General features: G+C 43.3%; 2 protein-coding genes across 15 annotated transcripts in view; one reads left to right on the forward strand and one right to left on the reverse strand.

Annotated features, from left to right (window-relative positions):
* The window catches only part of LOC130365286 (putative nuclease HARBI1), a 32,986-nt gene extending 29,815 nt beyond the window's left edge, over positions 1-3,171 (reverse strand). For 7 of the 14 annotated variants that reach the window (XM_056568853.1, XM_056568859.1, XM_056568857.1 and 4 more), the window contains exon 1: positions 2,872-3,107. In XM_056568853.1, coding sequence (XP_056424828.1) covers positions 2,872-2,933 — 62 coding nt within the window. In that variant the 5' untranslated portion in view covers positions 2,934-3,107. Of the gene's footprint in view, positions 1-2,871 lie in introns of all 14 variants that reach the window. The other 7 variants (XM_056568866.1, XM_056568851.1, XM_056568854.1 and 4 more) reach the window with 7 other exon arrangements.
* Positions 3,172-3,193: 22 nt separating this feature from the next.
* Positions 3,194-19,269, forward strand: part of GTF2E2 (general transcription factor IIE subunit 2) — a 67,820-nt gene continuing 51,744 nt past the window's right edge. The window contains exons 1-2 of the mRNA XM_056568867.1: positions 3,194-3,336; positions 14,167-14,315. Coding sequence (XP_056424842.1) covers positions 14,171-14,315 — 145 coding nt within the window. The 5' untranslated portion in view covers positions 3,194-3,336; positions 14,167-14,170. The remainder of the gene's footprint in view (positions 3,337-14,166; positions 14,316-19,269) is intronic.

The following is a 19,269-nucleotide window of genomic DNA, read 5'->3' on the forward strand; positions in this document are numbered from 1 at the left end:
TATGCGTTTACAAAGTCCCCATAGTGCCAGAACAGTGGACCCCCCTACATGTGACCCCATTTTGGAAACTACACCACTCACAGAATTTAATAAGGGGTGCAGTGAACATTTACACCCCACTGGCGTTTGACAGATCTTTGGAACAGAGGGCTGTGCAAATGAAAAATTACATTTTTCATTTACACGGACCACTGTTCCAAAAATCTGTCAGACACCTGTGGGGTGTAAATGCTCACTGTACCCCTTATTACAATACGTGAGGGGTGTAGTTTCCAAAATGGGGTCACATGTGGGGGGGGGGGGTCCATTGTTCTGGCACTATGGAGACTTTGTAAACGCACATGGCCTTCAATTCCAGACAAATTTTCTCTCCAAAATCCCAATGGCGTTCCTTCTCTTCTGAGCATTGTAGTTCGCCCGCAGAGCACTTTACATCCACTTATCGGGTATGTTCTTACTAAGAAGAAATGGGGTTACAAATTTTGGGGGGCTTTTTTTTCCCTATTTTCCCTTGTGAAAATGAAAAATTTAGGGTAACACCAGCATTTTAGAGATTTTTTTTTTCATTTTCCCATCCAACTTTAATGATAATTCGTCAAACACCTGTGGGGTGTTAAGGCTCACTATACCCCTTGTTACGTTCCATGAGGGGTGTAGTTTCCAAAATGGGGTCACATATGGATATAAATTTTTTTGCGTTTATGTCAGAACCGCTGTAAAATCAGTCACCCCTGTGCAAATCACCAATTTAGGCCTCAAATGTACATAGTGCGCTCTCACTCCTGAGCCTTGTTGTGCTCCCGCAGAGCATTTTACGCCCACATATGGGGTATTTCCGTACTCAGGAGAAATTGCGTTACAAATTTTGGGAGTCTTTTTTTCCTTTTACCTCTTGTGAAAATAAAAAGTATGGGGCAACACCAGCATGTTAGTGTAACACTAACAGGCTGGTGTAGCCCCCAACTTTTCCTTTTCATAAGGGGTAAAAGGAGAAAAAGCCCCCCAAAATTTGTAGTGCAATTTCTCCCGAGTACGGAAATATCCCATATGTGGGCGTAAACTGTTTCCTTGAAATACAACATGGCTCCGAAATTAGGGATTGCATAGGGGTGGACATAGGGGTATTCTACGCCAGTGATTCCCAAACAGGGTGCCTCCAGCTGTTGTTAAACTCCCAGCATGCCTGGACAGTCAGTGGCTGTCCGGAAATGCTGGGAGTTGGTGTTTTGCAACAGCTGGAGGCTCCATTTTGGAAACACTGCCATACAATACGTTTTTCATTTTAATTGGGAGACAGTGTAAGGGGGTGTATATGTAATGTTTTATCCTTTATTATGTGTTAGTGTAGTGTTTTTAGGGTACATTCACACAGGCGGGTTTACAGCAAATCTCCCTTTAGGAGTTTGCGCTGCGGCGAAAAATTTGCCGCAGCTCATACTTGAAGCAGGAAACTCACTGTAAACCTGCCCGTGTGAATGTACCCTGTACATTCACATGGGGGGGGGGCAAACCTCCAGCTGTTTCAAAACTACAACTCTCAGCATGTACTGACAGACCGTGCATGCTGGGAGTTGTACTTTTGCAACAGCTGGAGGCACACTGGTTGGAAAACCTTCAGTTAGGTTCTGTTACCTAACTCATTTTCCAACCAGTGTGCCTACAGCTGTTGCAAAACTGCAATTCCCAGTATGTACTGATCCCTGAAGGGCATGCTGGAAGATGTAGTTATGGAACAGCTGGAGGGAAGCAACTACAACTCCCAGAGGGCCGAGACAGCTGTTTGGGCATGCTGGGATTTGCATTTTTGCAACATCTGGAGGGCTACAGTTTAGAGACCACTGCACAGTGATCTCCAAACTGTGGCCCTCCAGATGTTACAAAACTACAAATCCCAGCATGCCCAGACAGCAAACTGCTGTGTGAGCATGCTAGGTGTTGTAGTTTTGCAAGATCTAGAGGGCCACAGTTTTGAGATTACTGCACAGTGATCTCCAAACTGTAGCCCTCCAGCTGTTGCAAAACTACAATTCCCAGCATGGCCAAACAGCAAACAGCTGTCTAGGCATGCTGGGAGTTGTAGTTTTGCAACATCTGGAGGGCTACAGGGGGGGGGGGGGTCTAATGACCCCTCTGGGCATTTGCCACTATAAGTCCCAGCGAGCCCTAAGGTCTCTGAAGTCAATGGTCACCTCCTTGGGCCTAACTGAGCTGTCAAGACTATAACACCTGTCTACAGCTGGGTTCACACCACGTTTTTGCAATACAGTTCCCGTATCAGGTTTTTGAAAGAAAACGGATTCCTCAAAACCTGACTAAACTGTATCAAAACATGTGTACAAATTTTAATCCGTACACGGTTTGAAAAATGAAGTCCGGTTGCATAAGTTTTTTTTTAAAGAAAAAAAGTGTTTGTTTTTAACTTTTCACTCCATTATGAATAAAGTTTCACTTGTTTGATAGACATTCCAAGAAAAAAACTGTATACAGTCAAAAACCGGATGGAACCGTACACACGTGCGGTTCTGTACGGTTCCCATTGACTCCCATGATTGAAAATAACATATACGTTTCAATATGGTTTTTCACCCGGACCAAAAAACGTGATAGGCTACGGTTTTGAGTATTGAAAAAAAAAACTGACAAAACGGACACAACCGGATCCATCGTTTGGCATACAGCGTTTTGAACGGAGAGTCAATACATACGGTTTTCAATAAGGTTTCATACGGTTTTCAAATTGAAAACGTATATGGGAACTGTATTGCAAAAACGTGGTGTGAACCCATCCAGTCAGTAAAGTTGCCGTTGTTCCGTAACTTGGTGTCAGAATAATTCTTTGCCCCTTGCCTAGCCCAGTATCCAGCGGTATACCTTCGGGTGGAGCAAAAGCTAAACCATGCCCTGGCGTCACGAACACAAGGGGTTAATGCCATCTGCCCCCTAGGGTAACGACATCTGCCCTCATCACGGGTGTCTCTATGCACATCTATCAGTTTTTTCCTTTAAGTTTACAGTGTAAGGAGACTGGATGAGCCATATGTTGTGTCCTGATACATCCTACACCTCAGGAAATGATCCACTACTGATCACACTCCAGCACGTCCTGGCCGCCGTCTGTGTGAGGGAAGATGGGGAATCTCGATCTGACGTCATCCACGCTGCGACTGGTGCTCAGGTTGTGACGTAACATGAGCGCGACGCATGAGTTTTTCCCGTAAAACTTTATTGAAAGACAAAGAACAATGTACAACCTGACTGCGAGTGGGATCTGACGTGCGGAAGGGGAAGGAAAGGCAGCGGGCTGTTTTGGAGTTTCTCGTCACACGCCGTGAACCTGTGAGTGAGCTCCATTGTCCTGACCGTACGCAGGCGGTCTGTGTTCCCGGGGCACAGCTGGTGACTGGTGTGTGCCCTCTGTATAACGAGGCTAGGTTACTGGCTGTTACCAGGGTAGCACAGTCGTCGGCATGTGACTCTGTAGCAGTGTTTCCCAACTAGGGTCACCAGATGTTGCAAAACTACAACTCCCAGCGTGCCTGGACAGCCTTTGGCTGTCCAGGCATGCTGGGAGTTGTAGTTTTGCAACACCTGGGCGCACCCTGGTTGGGAAACACTGCTGTATAGGAAACCATGTGTAGTATTATACAATAATCTACCACAACATGTATAGGTGGGTGGTTATTGGGCCCCTAAGAGTTGCTGTAACTTCACATAGATGAAGATGGACATGTCAGGTGACCACTGAGGCCAGTGATTGGTTACAGGGTCCTCTGCTGGGTGTACAGGGACATCATCACTCCAGAGCAGTGCAGAATGGTGGCCGCCTAACCTTTGTGTCTAGATCTCTGCTTGCTGTCATTTATTAAAAACCTTCCTTCCAGTTGCTACCTTTGAGGCATGTCCGGTACAGAACAGTAAGGCCAGTGTTCACACTGCAGAGTACCTGTGCAAAGTGAGAAATAATCAGCCATCATGCCATACACTGTTGTTTTTATTTTTTGTCTATTTAGCTGACAACAACCAAAAAGAAATCCAGTATACGGTGTCCATTTTAGGACAGTCATCAGCCGCAACTCCGTCCCGTGTCTGGTGAAACACCGTCCCACCTCCTCCCTCCAACCAATCTACGTCAGTCATCAGCCACAACTCCCTCCTCCGTTGTCTGAAACGCCCTCATCCAAAACTCTGTCATCCCTCAGGCGAAAAACTTCCTAGCGTATAGCAGAGCCGAAACTGTGCAACTGCACAACATGTGCTACAGAGCCTGTATAGCAGAGCCAACACAGAACAGCATGTATAGCTGAGCTTGTATAGCAGAGCTGACACTGTACAGCATGTACTACAAAGCTCTGCTTATACAGGGTCTGTTATACATGCTGTGCAGTGTTGGCTCTCATATACAGGTTCTAGTACATTTTGTTCAGTTTGCTCTGCTATACATGCTTTTCAGTGTCGGCTCTGCTATGCGGGTTGTACTATACATGTTCAGTGTCTGCTCTGCTATACAGGTTCTGCTGTACATGCTATTCAGTCTCGGCTCTGCTATACAGACTCTGTAAATACCAATATGGAAGGAAAAAACTGTAGCAGACTACTGTGACAATTAATGGTGACTTTATCTGTTAAAAAAAAAGACATGATAAAAAACACATGTAAACAAGGAGGAATGGCAGCTGAAATAGAGGACCTCTTCTGAATAAAGTGCCACATACTATGCTGCTATATCATGAGGTGGGCATATGCAGGTTGCACACTATATATGATATATATGCACCAGTGCACATGGATCTAGACAGTATTATCCAAAAATGCAGGTAGATGTTGGGTAATAAGCAACCTATCAAAAAGTGCATGAGTAACAAGGTGCAAACAGCAGAGATACCCACACATATATTGTAAAATTCCGCATCCAGGAGACGTCCACCCCTACGACCGTTCACAATTCCTTCTTCCGGAAGAACGACGTGTCCGAAATGGTGGCAGGGGTGGACGTCTCCTGGATGGGTAATTTTACAATGTATGTGTGGGTATCTCTGCTGTTTGCACATCGTTACTCATGCTATATGGCAGGAAGTTTCTTCTGGGGGATGACAGAGTTTTGGATGACGGAGGAGGGAGTTGTGGCTGATGACTGACGGAGATTGGTCTGAGGGAGGAGGCAGGATGGTGTTTAGCCTGACGGGAGGAAGGGGTTGAAGCTGATGACTGACGGAGATTGGTCTGAGGGAGGAGGCAGGACGGTGTTTAGCCTGACGGGAGGAAGGGGTTGAGGCTGATGACTGACGGAGATTGGTCTGAGGGAGTAGGCAGGACGGTCTTTAGCTTGACGCCGAGAAGTTCGTGACGAATTGAATTTACTGTAAGTTCGCTCATCTTTAATTGTTGGCATAAAATTTGCATACAATGGTCAGCCAGAATTGGACATTTTACCAACCATTATCCCTCGTGTATGGCCAGCTTTAGGGATAGAAAATGTAATCAATAATTAAAGTAGTTTCTTTGTACTTCCTAAAACCCTTACCTACCAAAGAACACAACTGAGAGTATAGTCACAGGAGCAGTCGGTCACATGCAGCGGGACCATGCCCTCTTGCAGTGGCCAACACTACCCAATTGACCACCACAGGGCATGGGTTTTGGCCACATTCAGTCAGCCGCTCATTAGATTTCACTATTAGGTCATTTAAACATTACTGTATTACATGCACATTTTTGAGTCCATATTGGGGACACGGGCCCCGCACCTGACTGCAGGTCTGGTGACTGGCAGCTATAATGTGAATCTGGCCTTTGTTGAATTGTTTGTTAGGGGATTGTTTCCAATAATACACAGACTATTCTAATAAATGATTCCGTGTTACAAGGCATTCCATGAGGCTATTCTTCATTTTCCACTGTGTTATCTGTATGGTATAAGTCTACTTAAAATAAAGGCCAGAAAAAAAATACTCACTGCAGCTCACTGTGTGTAGCGTTTATTGGCGTATGATTTGTAGAACAATATGCACTTAAATACACTTCATGAAATACCATAGAAACAAGGCCTTAGGCTGGGCTCACAGGTTGTGGTAGTGTGCCACGTAGCTTATAACTGCATGGCAAAACTGGTCCTGTTCTACTGTGAATTGCCCCATTTTTGCAACATAGTTGGCAACTTGTTAAGAAATGTTTTTGCTTTTAAAGAGCACGGCCGTCTAGACCCGTCCCATTCTTCTCCCGTCAAAATTAAAAACGGACTTAAAAAAAAAAAAAAAAAAAAAAAAAAAGCACACTAACGGATGCAAACGGATGTTATCCATTTGGAACTGTTATTGTTCAGTTAATAAACCAAAAAAAATTTATTTTAATTTTTCTGAGCATACTCAGAAGTAAAAACGGATCAAAAAATGGATGCAAATGGATGACATTAATGGCTCATCTGTTTTCCATAGACTTCAATGTTAATTTTACTGTATCCATTTTTTCTTCCGTTTTTTTGACTGGAGAAAAAATACTGCATGCACCATCTTTTCTCCCCAAAAAAACTGAAATGAGTGCAGAAGGGTGCAAATGGATGTGAAAGGATTGTTATAAAATCCCATTGACATCAATGGGATTATTTTACAACCGTTTGTAATCCGTTTCCAAGCAGCAACAACGGAAAAAAAAAACGGGGACAGACGGCCGTGTGAACGCACCCTACCTCTCATAATCTTGTTTAATTCTATAATCCTCCAAGTTCACTGCCCCCATCATGATAAACCACCCCTTCCTTTATTTTTATTATTTTGTACTTTTCTACCTTGATATTGCTCTGTATTTTCTGCTCAGTCTGTCAGATTCACAGACAGGGAAGGGGCATTACCCAACAGAAGTGACATCATCTGAAGCCATACAGGGGAGAACTTCCTCCCTCACTCTGCTACACGAAGCCCAGAGCAGTTCAGCGTGAGAAGAGCTATGATTAGCTAAGGGTACGTTCACACGGGCGGATTTATTTGCTGGTTTCCTGCTGCGTATTTGAAAGAGGGCGGGCTCTTCTCGGCTGTACGGACTTTAATGGGGCTTGCGTCTGATTTTCCAGTGTGAGTAAATTCTGCCGCAGAAAATCTGCTGCAGACAGCCGAGAAGAGCCCACCCCCTTTCAAATACGCAGCAGGAAACCTGCAAATAAATCCACCCGTGTGAACATACCCTAAAGCTGCACACACCCTCCCCCCCCCCCCCCCCCCCAATCAGCATTTCCTGATTTTGGACTTCTGCCAGGCCAGCAGGAGTCCAAAGTGCAAAAGATGGGGGAAAATGTGCTTTGGACAAGTAGGGAGGCACAAAGTGGCAGCTTTTTTAAACACAAATAAAATAGGAAACTTTATCTTTATTTAACCCCTTAACGACAATGGATGTAAATGTACGTCATGGTGCCGTGGTACTTAACGCACCATGACGTACATTTACATGCCGCCATGATCGCGAGCACCGGAGCGGTGCTCGTGTCATGCGAAGCAGGTCCTGGATGCTATCAGGGACCCGCCGGTAATGGCGGACATCCGCGGATGTCTGCCATTAACCCCTCAGATGCCGTGATCAATACAGATCACGGCATCTGCGGCAGTGCCGTGCTTTGAATGGATGATCGGATCGCCCGCAGCGCTGCCGCTGGGATCCGATCATCCAACATTGCAGCCGGAGGTCCCCTCACCTGGCTCCGGCTGTCTCCCGGGGTCTTCTGCTGTGGCAGACCAGAGCAGAAGATCATCGATAATACTGATGAGTGCTATGTCCTATACATAGCACTGAACAGTATTAGCAATCAAGCGATTGCTATAAATATTCCCCTATGGGGACAATTAGGCTAGGTTCAGACTACGGCTATTCGGGCAGAAAATTTCCGCCCGGAGACTCCGAGTGCGGCCAGCGCTGACTGAATCAGTCGGCGCTAGGACCGCGCGGACACTGCAGTCTCCAATAGACTGCAATGTGTTCCGCGCGGATTTCCACCTGAAGAAAGAGCAACACCATTCTTTAGGCGGAAATTTCCAAGCGGATTTTGCGTTCACATATTCCGCTTCACAAATTCCAAATCATTCATTACACTATGCATTTTAGCAAGCGGAATTTATGCCTGCAATTTCAAAGCAGAATTGCAGGCGGAAATTCCGTAGTCTGAACCTAGCCTTAAAGTGTGTGTAAAAAAAAAAAAAAAAATTTTTTTTAAAAGGAAAAAAAATGTTAAATAAAAAAGTAACAAAATTTAAAAAATCCCAAAATGTTAAATAAAAAAGTAACAAAATTTAAAAAATCCCCTCTCCCCCAATAAAAAAGTAAAATGTCAGTTTTTCCCATTTTACCCCCCAAAAAGCATAAAAAAAATGAATACACATATTTGGTATCGCCGCGTGAACTATTAAAATATATTGTTAATTATCCCGTATGGTGAACGGCGTAAACGTAAAAAAAAGTCCAAAATTGCAGCTTTTTGTCACATTTTACTCCCAAAAAAATTTTGATTAGTAAGATATTTTGTTTACTAGGGATGCACCGAAATTTCGCCCGCTGAAAATTATCGGCCGAAAATGCCCCTTTCGGCATTTTCGGATGATGCATTTTCGTGCCGAAAATTTTGGGGGCCGTGGCATAAATGACACAGGGTGTACAGGTACACCGTAGGCGCCAGGTGCCTGTACGCCCTGCAAAGATTGCAATATATAGTCCCCTGTGGGAAAAAAATTTAACATTTTTAATAGGTGAATAAGATCGTCCCCCAATAAAAAAAAAAAATAATCCCCTCTTTTCCTATTTAAAAAACAAAAATTGTAAAAAAATGTTTTTTAAAAATGTAAATAAAACACATTTGGTATCGCTGGGTGCATAAGTGTCTGGTTCATAAAAACATTATGTTCATGACCCCGACGGTGAATGACCTAAGACAGTGAAGTCCAAAAATATAGATTTTTGTCAGAACAAAATTAATAGTATAAAAAAAAATTAAAAATAAAATTTGAACTAAAATGGTACCAATAAAAAGTACAAATCACGGAGCAAAAAAATAAGCCCTCATACAAACCCCGTATACGGAAAAAAAAAAAGTTATATAAAAACTATATTTAAAAAAAGTGGGCGGAGCAATGCATTTTTGGTTTTCGGCCAAGCACTGCCTAAATTTTCGGTTTCGGACCAAAATTTCCTTTTCGGTGCATCCCTATCATTTACCATATGGTGTCCATGTCTAGATGCAATTTATTTAATTTGAGGGGTTCTACCCCAAAACTCTTTGTAGAGTGATCTTTTGCGATATGTGATAAATCTGCAACCTACATTGATCCTGAGAACATGATGTAACATAAAAATGGATGACTATTGAGCATGTTAATGGTCTATGTTTGTTCCTTTGGGCAGGTAAACAATGGGGGTAGCTTAGCAGTGGCCTGTAAAGAGTAGCGCACTGCCTTATCCAGTTAGCATGTACAGGTTGGGTTCACACTGCAGAGTTTTCAGCCGGACAAAATCTGGCTGGAGATTCCAAGTGCGGCCAGTGCCGACTGAAACAGTCATCGATAGGCTGAGTCAGTCATCACTATTGCCGTCCCCATAGACAGAATTGTCTGTGACGCGGATTCCAGATGAATGGACAAGATAATTTTTTGGGGCAGTGGAATATTCCGCCGCTGACATTCTGTATAGTGCACTGTGCTGCGGAATCCTATTGGAAGCAACGGGAGATTCCATAGTGGGAACCTAGCCTTAAGGGTCCATGCACACTATGGAATTTCTGAGTAGAGAAATTCTGCTAGAAATTTCCGGTGCAGCAGAATCAGATTGCTGGCGGAATGCATTTCTAGTATAAAGCCCTGCAATGTCCGGGCGGTTATAGTGCTGCCCTTGGGATTTCTGCCCAGTGTTTATGTGGGCAGAGATTCCGTAGTGTGCATGGACACTAGGGATCGACCGATATATATATTTTTTTTTAGGGCCGATGCCCCGGGAACAGGTAATTATAAAACCGGGGATGGGGGAGGCAATGGGTCAGCGGAGGCAGCGGTCTCTGGCGGGGGCCGTGCGGTGGGGGGTGTGATACGGTGTGCAGGAGATTATCGGCAAGGTAATTGCCGATACCGATAACGTCCAAAATCGTGAATATCGGCCGATAATATTGGCCAAACCGATAATCGGTCGATCCCTAATTTCCGAGCATAATTCCGCTTAGAAATTTTATGCTCTAACATTCCGATGCATCAGAATCCCTTTGTTATTAGGGTGCGTTCACACGTACGCATTTTTGCTGCAGATCTGCTGCAGATTTGCTTCTGCAGATTTGGCTGCCCATTAAAGTCAATGGGCAGCAAAATCTGCAGCAGATGTGCAGCAAAAATACGCACATATGAACGCACCCTTAATGGGATTTCGCTACACAGTTCATCTTCTGAATTTCAGCTCAGAGCTTCTGCCTCTGAAGATTCTGCCACAGAAAGAATGATCTTGCTCACTTGCTCCCTCTTTTGGTGGAATACATTGCCTTCTATGGGGACAGCAATGTCTGCTCTGTCCTAGCACAGACTTATTTTTCCGTCCGAATAGTCCTCAGTATGAAACCTACCTAATTTATGTTAATCATAGTAAGTGTGTACTGCTTTTTATTCCTCACTGCCTTTTATACCAGTGCAGGAACAGAAAAATGGAATGGCCTGAGTTAGTCTGTTGTGATGGTTTTCAGAAGATTAAAAAAAAAATAATTCTTAGGCCGGGTCTCCACTGAGTAATTTTTTGCAAAAACGCTGTTAAAAACGCCCATTTTGCCGCATGGCGTTTTTTTTGCTAAAAACCGCTGCGGCCAGATGTTAGCTGTAAGTCTATAGGAAACTGCAGAAACCCTTATCCACTTGGCGTTTTTGAGTTTGGCATTTTTTTTAATCCTTTTGGCGTTTTTTAGTGATTTTGGTCAAAAACGCTGGATTTCTAAAACGTCTGCTTGCTGAGAGTCTGGCGTTTTATTCGTAAAAACGTTGCGTTTTTCCTCCATAGAAGTCTATGGGAGTGAAAAAACGCAAAGAAAAACGCTCTGTGGGTTTTAACTTTGGCGTATTTGCAGGCGTTTTTTAATCTTTTTTGGACTTTAGCGATCCAAAAAAGTGAGGGAGATACCTTTTTTTTAAAATTTCATAGGGTAACATAAAAAAATTATAAAAAAATATACATTAGTGTTAGAAAAAATTGTATCTAACGAAATGTATATTTTTTTATAAAGAAATTTTATTTAATTTTGAAACAGTAAGCAATTTATGTGGGCGGGCAGGGCACTAAAATGTATCCGACAATTATAAAAATATAGTGTATGTAAGTGTCTTTAACTTTTTTTTATTCATTTTTAGGTAGTACTACTGCTCCCAGCATGGATCACACTGTTCCATGATAGGAGTAGTAGTACTTTGACTCACTGTCAGATCGCCCGGCTGTCACATTTGTCAGCCGCGGCGATCCTCCAGTATACTGTATAGGCTGGCCGCTCTTCTCTGGTCCCCTGTACTGCCGTATATTTACTAATATTCATATTTCCCGCTGAGATGTGATTGGCCAGAGGGTTCTAGCCAATCACAAATGTCTGGGAAATATGAATATTAGGACATATACAGCAGGGACCTTAGAAGAGCGGCCGGCCGGATCTATACTTTATACAGGATGATCGCAGCTGTTGTGATCATTTCTACTACTACCCCCAACATGGAGCACACACTGCTCCATGATGGGAGCTGTAGTACCTGCATTTATAGATCGCAACAAGCGTCACCTCTGACACCTGTTGCGATCTGTAAAAGTACTACAGCTCCCATCATGGAGGGAGTAGTAGTAGAAATGATGTCACTCTAGACATCAGCTGCGATCATCCTGTATAAAGTATAGATGCGGCCGGCCGCTCTTCTAAGGTCCCTGCCGTATATGTCCTAATATTCATATTTCCCAGACATTTGTGATTGGCTAGAACCCTCTGGCCAATCACATCGCAGCAGGAAATATGAATATTAGTAAATATATGGCAGTACAGGGGACCAGAGAAGAGCGGCCAGCCTATACAGTATACTGGAGGATCGCCGAGGCTGACAAATGTGACAGCCGGGCGATCTGACAGTGAGTCAAAGTACTACTACTCCTATCATGGAACTGTGTGTTCCATGATGGGAGTAGTAATACTACCTAAAAAATGTAAAAAGTCAAAAAAACACATACACTTTATTAAACACATTATTAAAAACATACTTTTTTTTTACATGCCTATAGCATCCTTTTTTTTATTTTTTGGTACCCAACAAAGGGTACCAAAAAAACGCCAAAGTGCAAAAAAAAAGCTATTTCCACATAAAGCCTCAAACGCAAGAAAAAATGCCAGAAAAGAAGCCAAGAAAGCAGGGCGGTTTTTCTGGAGTTTTTTCTGGCGTTTTTTTGGACAATAAAATACCACTGCAAAAAACTCGGTGGAGACCCAGCCTTAAAGGGGTAGTTTCACCCTGCTGAACACTAGTAGGGCTTCTGGCTATTTCTTCACTTCAGTGAGGCTATTTTTACACACGGTACTTTGGTCAGTATTTTTACCAATCTTGAAAATGTTCACCAAAATATGGACCATATATTGTTTTCCTGGCACAAAGAGAAGCCTCTTTTTGTGTTTTGCTGCTTTTCCACCAGGATTAGTTTTCATTTTTCTTCGTACTGAAATACAAGTTTTGGCTTGATAGACATACCGTATTTCTCTTCCTGTGTAGCTGGGTTCCATTGATTTCGGTAGAAGTTCCTCTGCTCTGTTTACACGTCAGACGTTCAGATCTTCCAGCAGAATTTTCAATGATGCAGAATTTTCTCAATGTGAAAGGTCCCCAATGTCTTTAATACATTTAGCACATTCTTTGACTCCTCTTAGCTATACCTGTTTTTTATGCCTCTCCTGTACTTGAGACAGGGGAATAAAAAGTGTCTAAAACACAAAACATTTGATGCACACCATGTACTACTTCCTTCTTTCCAATATGCCTTAGAACTTGTGTATTTTGCATGACCCATCTTCCTCCATTGTGTCATGCCGCTGCCAGGCTCCTCTAGTGGGGGTTTATCTCCTTAAGAACAGGGGTTGACCAGTTAAAATCCAGCATATCCATTCGGCCAGATTTATCAAACTGTGTGAGAGAAAGTGGAGAGATTTTCCCCACAACAACCAATCACAGCTCAGCTAACGAGCTCTGGTAAAGTGAAAGCGAAACTGTGATTGGCTGGTGTGGGGAAATCACTCCACTTTTTCTCTCACACAGTTTGATAAATCAGGGTCATTGTGTTTCTAATACTTTATCTCCTGTGGATAAGGATCATCATACACAGTAGATAGGTAAATCAGTGTCGGTTGTGCTTCAAGGGGTATTCCAGGCCAAAACTTTTTTTTTTTTTTTATCAGCTGGCTCCTGAAAGTTAAACAAATTTGTAAATTAGTTCTATTAAAAAATCTTCATCCTTCCAATAGTTATTAGCTTCTGAAGTTGAGTTGTTGTTTTCTGTCTAAATGCTCTCTGATGACTCATCATTGAGCAGTTAGACAGAAAACTTCAGAAGCTAATAACTATTGGAAGGATTAAGATTTTTTAATTACTAATTTACAAATCTGTTTAACTTTCCGGAGCCAGTTGATATATATAAAAAAAGGTTTTGCCTGGATAACCCCTTTAAATCAGTGGGGGTCGGCTAACACATATCTAATGTGTATCCAGCTTAATTTTAGCATACATTTTTGCATAAACGTCCTATCATTTAATTGATATGGCAATATCATATAATAATATAAATTAAAGTGGTATATTGATCTGAAGCAGTTATTCCCTATCCACAGGCCCTCCCCCCTGACTGCTGGGAATCCCACAGATCTTGGGAATGAGGACAAAAATATTTGGCAGCCCCATAGAGAATAAATAAAACATTTGCTGTGCATATGCATTGTGCTCATTCAGGAGAAAATATTTTGTCTGTTCTCGGGATTGGTTGTAGCCTTAGTGGTCAAACCCCCGCTGATCTGCTTGTTATCCCCAATCCTGTAGATAGGGGATAATGTCTTCAGAAATACACCTTTTAACGGATCAGTTTTTATTTTCATAGATCATACAGTATGTATATGATTTATAGTAGATTATAATTTTTATTTTATTTTATATATAACAGCACCATGGATCCTGCACTTTTGAGAGATCGGGAGCTCTTCAAAAAGAGAGCTTTAAGCACTCCTGCAGTAGAAAAGCGCTCATCTGAGTCTAAGAAGAAGAAAGCTAAACTTGATACTGGTGGGACATCCAGTTCCAAACAGACCTCAGGTTAGTGTATCTGATCACATGCTCGTTTATTTAATATTTTGTGCTTGCAGGACAGTCGGGTACATTAGCCCCTTTAACCCTTTCCTGACCTATGACATACCAGTCACGGGTCGAGTGAGGTGAATATGGTGCGGGCCTGCGGGTTGGGTTCACGTCATAAGCGGCAGATCCCTGCTGTTATCAGCAGCTGACATAATGATCGACATTGGAGCTGGCTCAGATGTCCTTCATTTAAATTAAATGACAATCATCCCTGGGGTCTAGGAGATCCATCTGCAGCTCTGCTATGTAATGGTTGCTGTGGAAGAATGGGGACTTACCTGTTTTTCCTGGTCCTCAGTGTATCGACGATTGCTTTAGGCTGCCTCAGGCAGCCCTTAGCAATAATACGCCGAAAACATGGTAGTGGCTTATGATAAAAAAATAATAAAAAAAAATAAAAGTAAAAAAAAAAACCTTTTAAAAATATAAAAAATTTAAAAAATCCCCAATTCCATATTTTTTCAGTTTTGAAAATAAGCCCTAATACAACTTTGTCGGTGGTAAAATAAAAAGGTTATGGTCTTAGAATGTGAGGAGCAAAAAAAAACTTGAGCCAAAAATAAAAAAAAAATCGCTGGGTCATGAAGCGGTTAAAGGGGTACTCAAAGGATAGGGGATAAGATGTCTGATTGCAGGGGTCCCGCTGCTGGGGACCCCCGCAGTCTCTCATGCAGCACTCCCTATCATCAGCCTGACAGAGCGAAGATCTCTCCATGTCTGATGACTCATGATCAAGGCGCCGGAGTATCGTGATGTCACGACTCTGCTCCTTGTGACATGCCCCGCCCCCTCAATGCAAGTCTATGGGAGGGGGCGTGACTGATAGGGGATAAGATGTCTTAGGGCTTTAAAGCGGTGCACCAACACATGTAAAAAGTCCAGGATGGTAGCTTTAATGTTCTATAATTAATTAGCATCACTGTCATTTATATAAACTTGTGACATATTCAGATTTGTGAAAAGTTTAGATAGCACAGAATCTCAGTTCCGAGACCCATTACTTTGCTCCCCGGCCGGCCCCAGGTCTGAGTCATGCACTCCATACGCTTTGTTAGAACACATCAGTTGGATTGGGTGGCTGGGGAGTGAAGTATGCTACCGTGCACTTCACAATGCTATAACTTACGATTGCAACATGTCTCTGAGACACAGTGCAACAAAAACTTTGACATGCATGGTGACATGACAAAGTGACAAAAGTTTATTTAAATTACAGTAATACCTAAAAGAAGTTGTCCACTTTTTGTTTACTTATAGAATAGGAAATCTTGGCTATATTAACCCCTTAAGGAGTAAATGTACGGCGCTGCATAGCACCTCTTAACGCACAGCATCGTACATTTACAGCTCGGCTGTGATGCGAGCACAGGAGATGCGCTCGCTTCATTCCCGCCGGGTCCCGGCAGCGGTCAGCAGCCACGGACCCGCCGTTAATGGCGGACATCAGCGATCGCGCTGATGTCTGCCATTAACTCCTCAGGTGCCGTGATCAATACAGATCACGGCATCTGCGGCAGTGCGGCACTTATAATGTCTGATCTGAGCGCCCGCGGCACTGCCGCAGGGATTAGATCAGCCAAGATCGTGGACGGAGGTCCCCTCACCTGCCTCCGTCCGTCTCCCGGGGTCTTCTGCACTGATCTGCCTTCCAGCAGAGTAGAGCAGAGCAGAGCAGATGATCACCGATAATACTGATCAGTGCTATGCCCTATTAAAAAAAAGTGGTAGCACAGAATACTTTATTAACAAGCGAAGTAGACTAAACATGACGTCGCCACACATATCATGTAATCTGGTATTCATGGAACATTGTCCAGGAATCTATTAGGTAAATAGTTTGTGGAGCAGAACTACATATATATCTCATCCTCATGTCTGTTAGTGTCTGTGTGGAAGCAGCACATACATTCTTCTCTGTGATTTATTGTTTTCTACAAATAACTCTATAAAGAACATGACAAGTATAACTAGAGACCATTGTGTTTTTAGTAGTTAACTAAGTACACACAGTAGAGATGTTGGTGGACTAACTATAATAATGATTCCTATTCAGACATGACTGTCATATTACCCTGTTGGCAACCCGAATGTCAGGGGTCACGCTGTGTGTGCTGAGGGGCATGGTCACGTGACTAACAGTACACTTAGTTCAATTCTGTTAGCCCATGGATGCATTTCACAGTACTAATCTGTGGGCTGTACCATTCTACTGTGCAGACGGGTTACTGCTTTGGTACGTGTGTGATAAGAATTTTACATGCACATTTACTAGTAAACTATGATTTCCTATTTTGTAAACCAATTATTATAACGTAAACTGAACAATCCTTATACTTTGGTAAATGTGTAACTTGTTGAATATATACTTTTATAGGTGCTGAAAAGCCTGATGTTACCTTTTTATTTCAATGCATTTAATCATTACTAGTTGTTCTACAAGAGCCATTTATAAAGTAGTCAGACGTTTAGCTTACTGACTCCACAGCCCTGATTCTCATCCATTACAGTTTGGTCCAAAATCAGTACTGGAGGCTATGGATCCTTCACTGATGTTCCGTAGTAGGGAAACCTTAAACTGTTAATTTTAATGGAAAAGTCTGGCTTTTAATTGAACACCTTTACACTGCCTTGGTTTTCTATAATCTAATGGCCTTGTTTTGCTTCTCTTCATGTAGACTACCTGACATACTGTAGACAAACACACATCCTAGCTCTTCCTCCCATAATCTTCTCATTTCTTTTGATCCAGCCATGTCCTCCTCCTCTTAGCCTCCAGAGAGGCCATCAATATCCGATCACCAGGGGACCACCTGCTGATCAATTGCTTGAAGAGGCTGCGACACTCGCACAAGCTCCACTGCCACTTTGTTTACTGTTGCTCTTCCGCAATGTCCATACTTGAAAGGCGACGATGCTGCGTTTCCTTTCATCGTTGCTGCTAAAAGTATGGTCTGTGCAAGGATGAGGCACTACTAAACTAATGTTGAGGATCTGCAGGTCCTTTTTAAAGGCTGACTAACCCCTTTAATTTGGCTAAATAATTGTCTGCTGTGGTCTGCTTCGTTTTTTTATTTTTATTTTTTTATTTTATTTATTTTATTTTATTCCTGTGTGATTTGTGGGATTGTTGAGGGGCATACACAGGTAATGCAGTAAAAAACTAATAGGGGAAAAGTGATAAATCCTCATCTAGACAGCTTTTTACTGTAACAGGTTTTTCTCCTGTTAACACTTATAAGTAATTTAATTCATATGGGAGCATATCTACACTGTGCTGCTTTATTGAACTGGAGCAAGATTTTATATGTTCTAGTGTGCTGCTGTTTTGTATCAATCTATTATTGTAGACAGTAACCATGCATTGCTTCAGTCCACAGTCAGCGAAGAGCAGGGCTTGACAAATTTTTGAATCTAGGGGGTAGGAAAAAAAAGTTAGGAGCCAAGATTTTTTAACAGCCAGATACATTTTTCAGTTTTTGTGGCATGAGCTGTAGTTTTTATTTGTATAACATTTTTTTGTAGTATTTACTTTGATCGCTTCTTATTCCATTCTTTTTTAGGATGCACATGAGAAAAGGTGGGGTTTTTAATTGGGGGGGGTTATATATTGTTTTTAATTGTTCTTCACTTTTTTTCATGCTTTCACAGAAGGCACGGCAGGAAATAGAGTGGCAGGAGGTGCAGAAGGGGGACGGTGACAGGAGGTGCAGTAGAAGGGAGGGTGACATGAGGTGCAGCAAGAAAGAGGGTGACACACCTTTCTTGTTCGGCTCCATTGGAGGACACAGGAACCGTGGGTATATCTTGTTGCCACTAGGAGGCTGACTCTAGGCATCAACAAAAAAGAAGTCAGCCCCTCCTGGCAGGATGTACCCCACCAACTGACTCTGAGCTAATCCGTTTTAGCTTAGTGTCAGTAGGAGGCAGACGGAGGTCTTGAGCTCTCCATACCTGGTCTTCTTTTTATTATTTTATAGTTTTTGTTAGAGTATAAAAAAAAAATTCTCTCCTTTGTTATTGTATCTAGGTTGGGGTGACAGGAGCACTGCGCTGCCTGATTCCCCCCCCCCCCCCCCCCACCACTTGCGAGCAAGGGGTACGGTCCATAAAGAATGCACCGTTAACCCCTTCTCGCCACCGACCAGCGCTAAGGGATGTGCCCTGCGCCTGGGTCCCCTCTTGCCCCTGCTCGCCCCGCTATTGCAGCCTGCTATGATGCAGCAGACACCAGGCTGGTTGAAGACTTGAGGGGTGTGTATATGGGACATCTTTCTAGGTAAGTATCCCTTCCCCCTCTCATCCATCCCCTGCAGGGGTCACAGGTCTCCTCCGGTGGGCTGGAAAAGGTGGATACAGTACTAGGAGACTTTTCTAGGACTGTAGCCACCTTTTCCAGCCCACCGGAGCACCTGAAAGCGGAACTAATTTATGCAGGCTAAGGGTCAGCAACCGCCGAGTACTGTAACTTCTTGTCTTCACCAAAGTCCTCGCAGTGGTGATCGCCATCCTCCGCTCTCGGTTGGTCGGTGTTCCCTTATCTGGACGACCTGTTGATCAAAGCTCCTTCCTTTTCTCAAAAATCGTGAGAGTCTCCACATCACTATTCAGACCCTGACCAGTTTCGGGTGGGTGATCAACCGGGAGAAATCCAACCTCTCTCCCTCCCAGTCTCTGGTCTTCCTGGGACTTTGCTTCGACACCGAACAGGCTCAGGTTCTGCTTCCACCAGACAAGCGGAGTGCTCTTCTGTCCGGGATCCGCCTATAGCGCCGCCCGGTGACCATCCTTTCGTGCATGGGCAGGATGGTGGCGGCCATGGAAGCCATTCTTGTTGCTCAGTTCTGGTGCCGCCCTCTTCAGTGGGCCATCCTGTCTCTATGGGACAAGTCTCCTTGGTCCCTCCATTGCCGCA

Source organism: Hyla sarda, chromosome 1, assembly GCF_029499605.1.
Source record: "Hyla sarda isolate aHylSar1 chromosome 1, aHylSar1.hap1, whole genome shotgun sequence".
In the NCBI taxonomy this organism is placed as follows: domain Eukaryota; kingdom Metazoa; phylum Chordata; class Amphibia; order Anura; family Hylidae; genus Hyla; species Hyla sarda.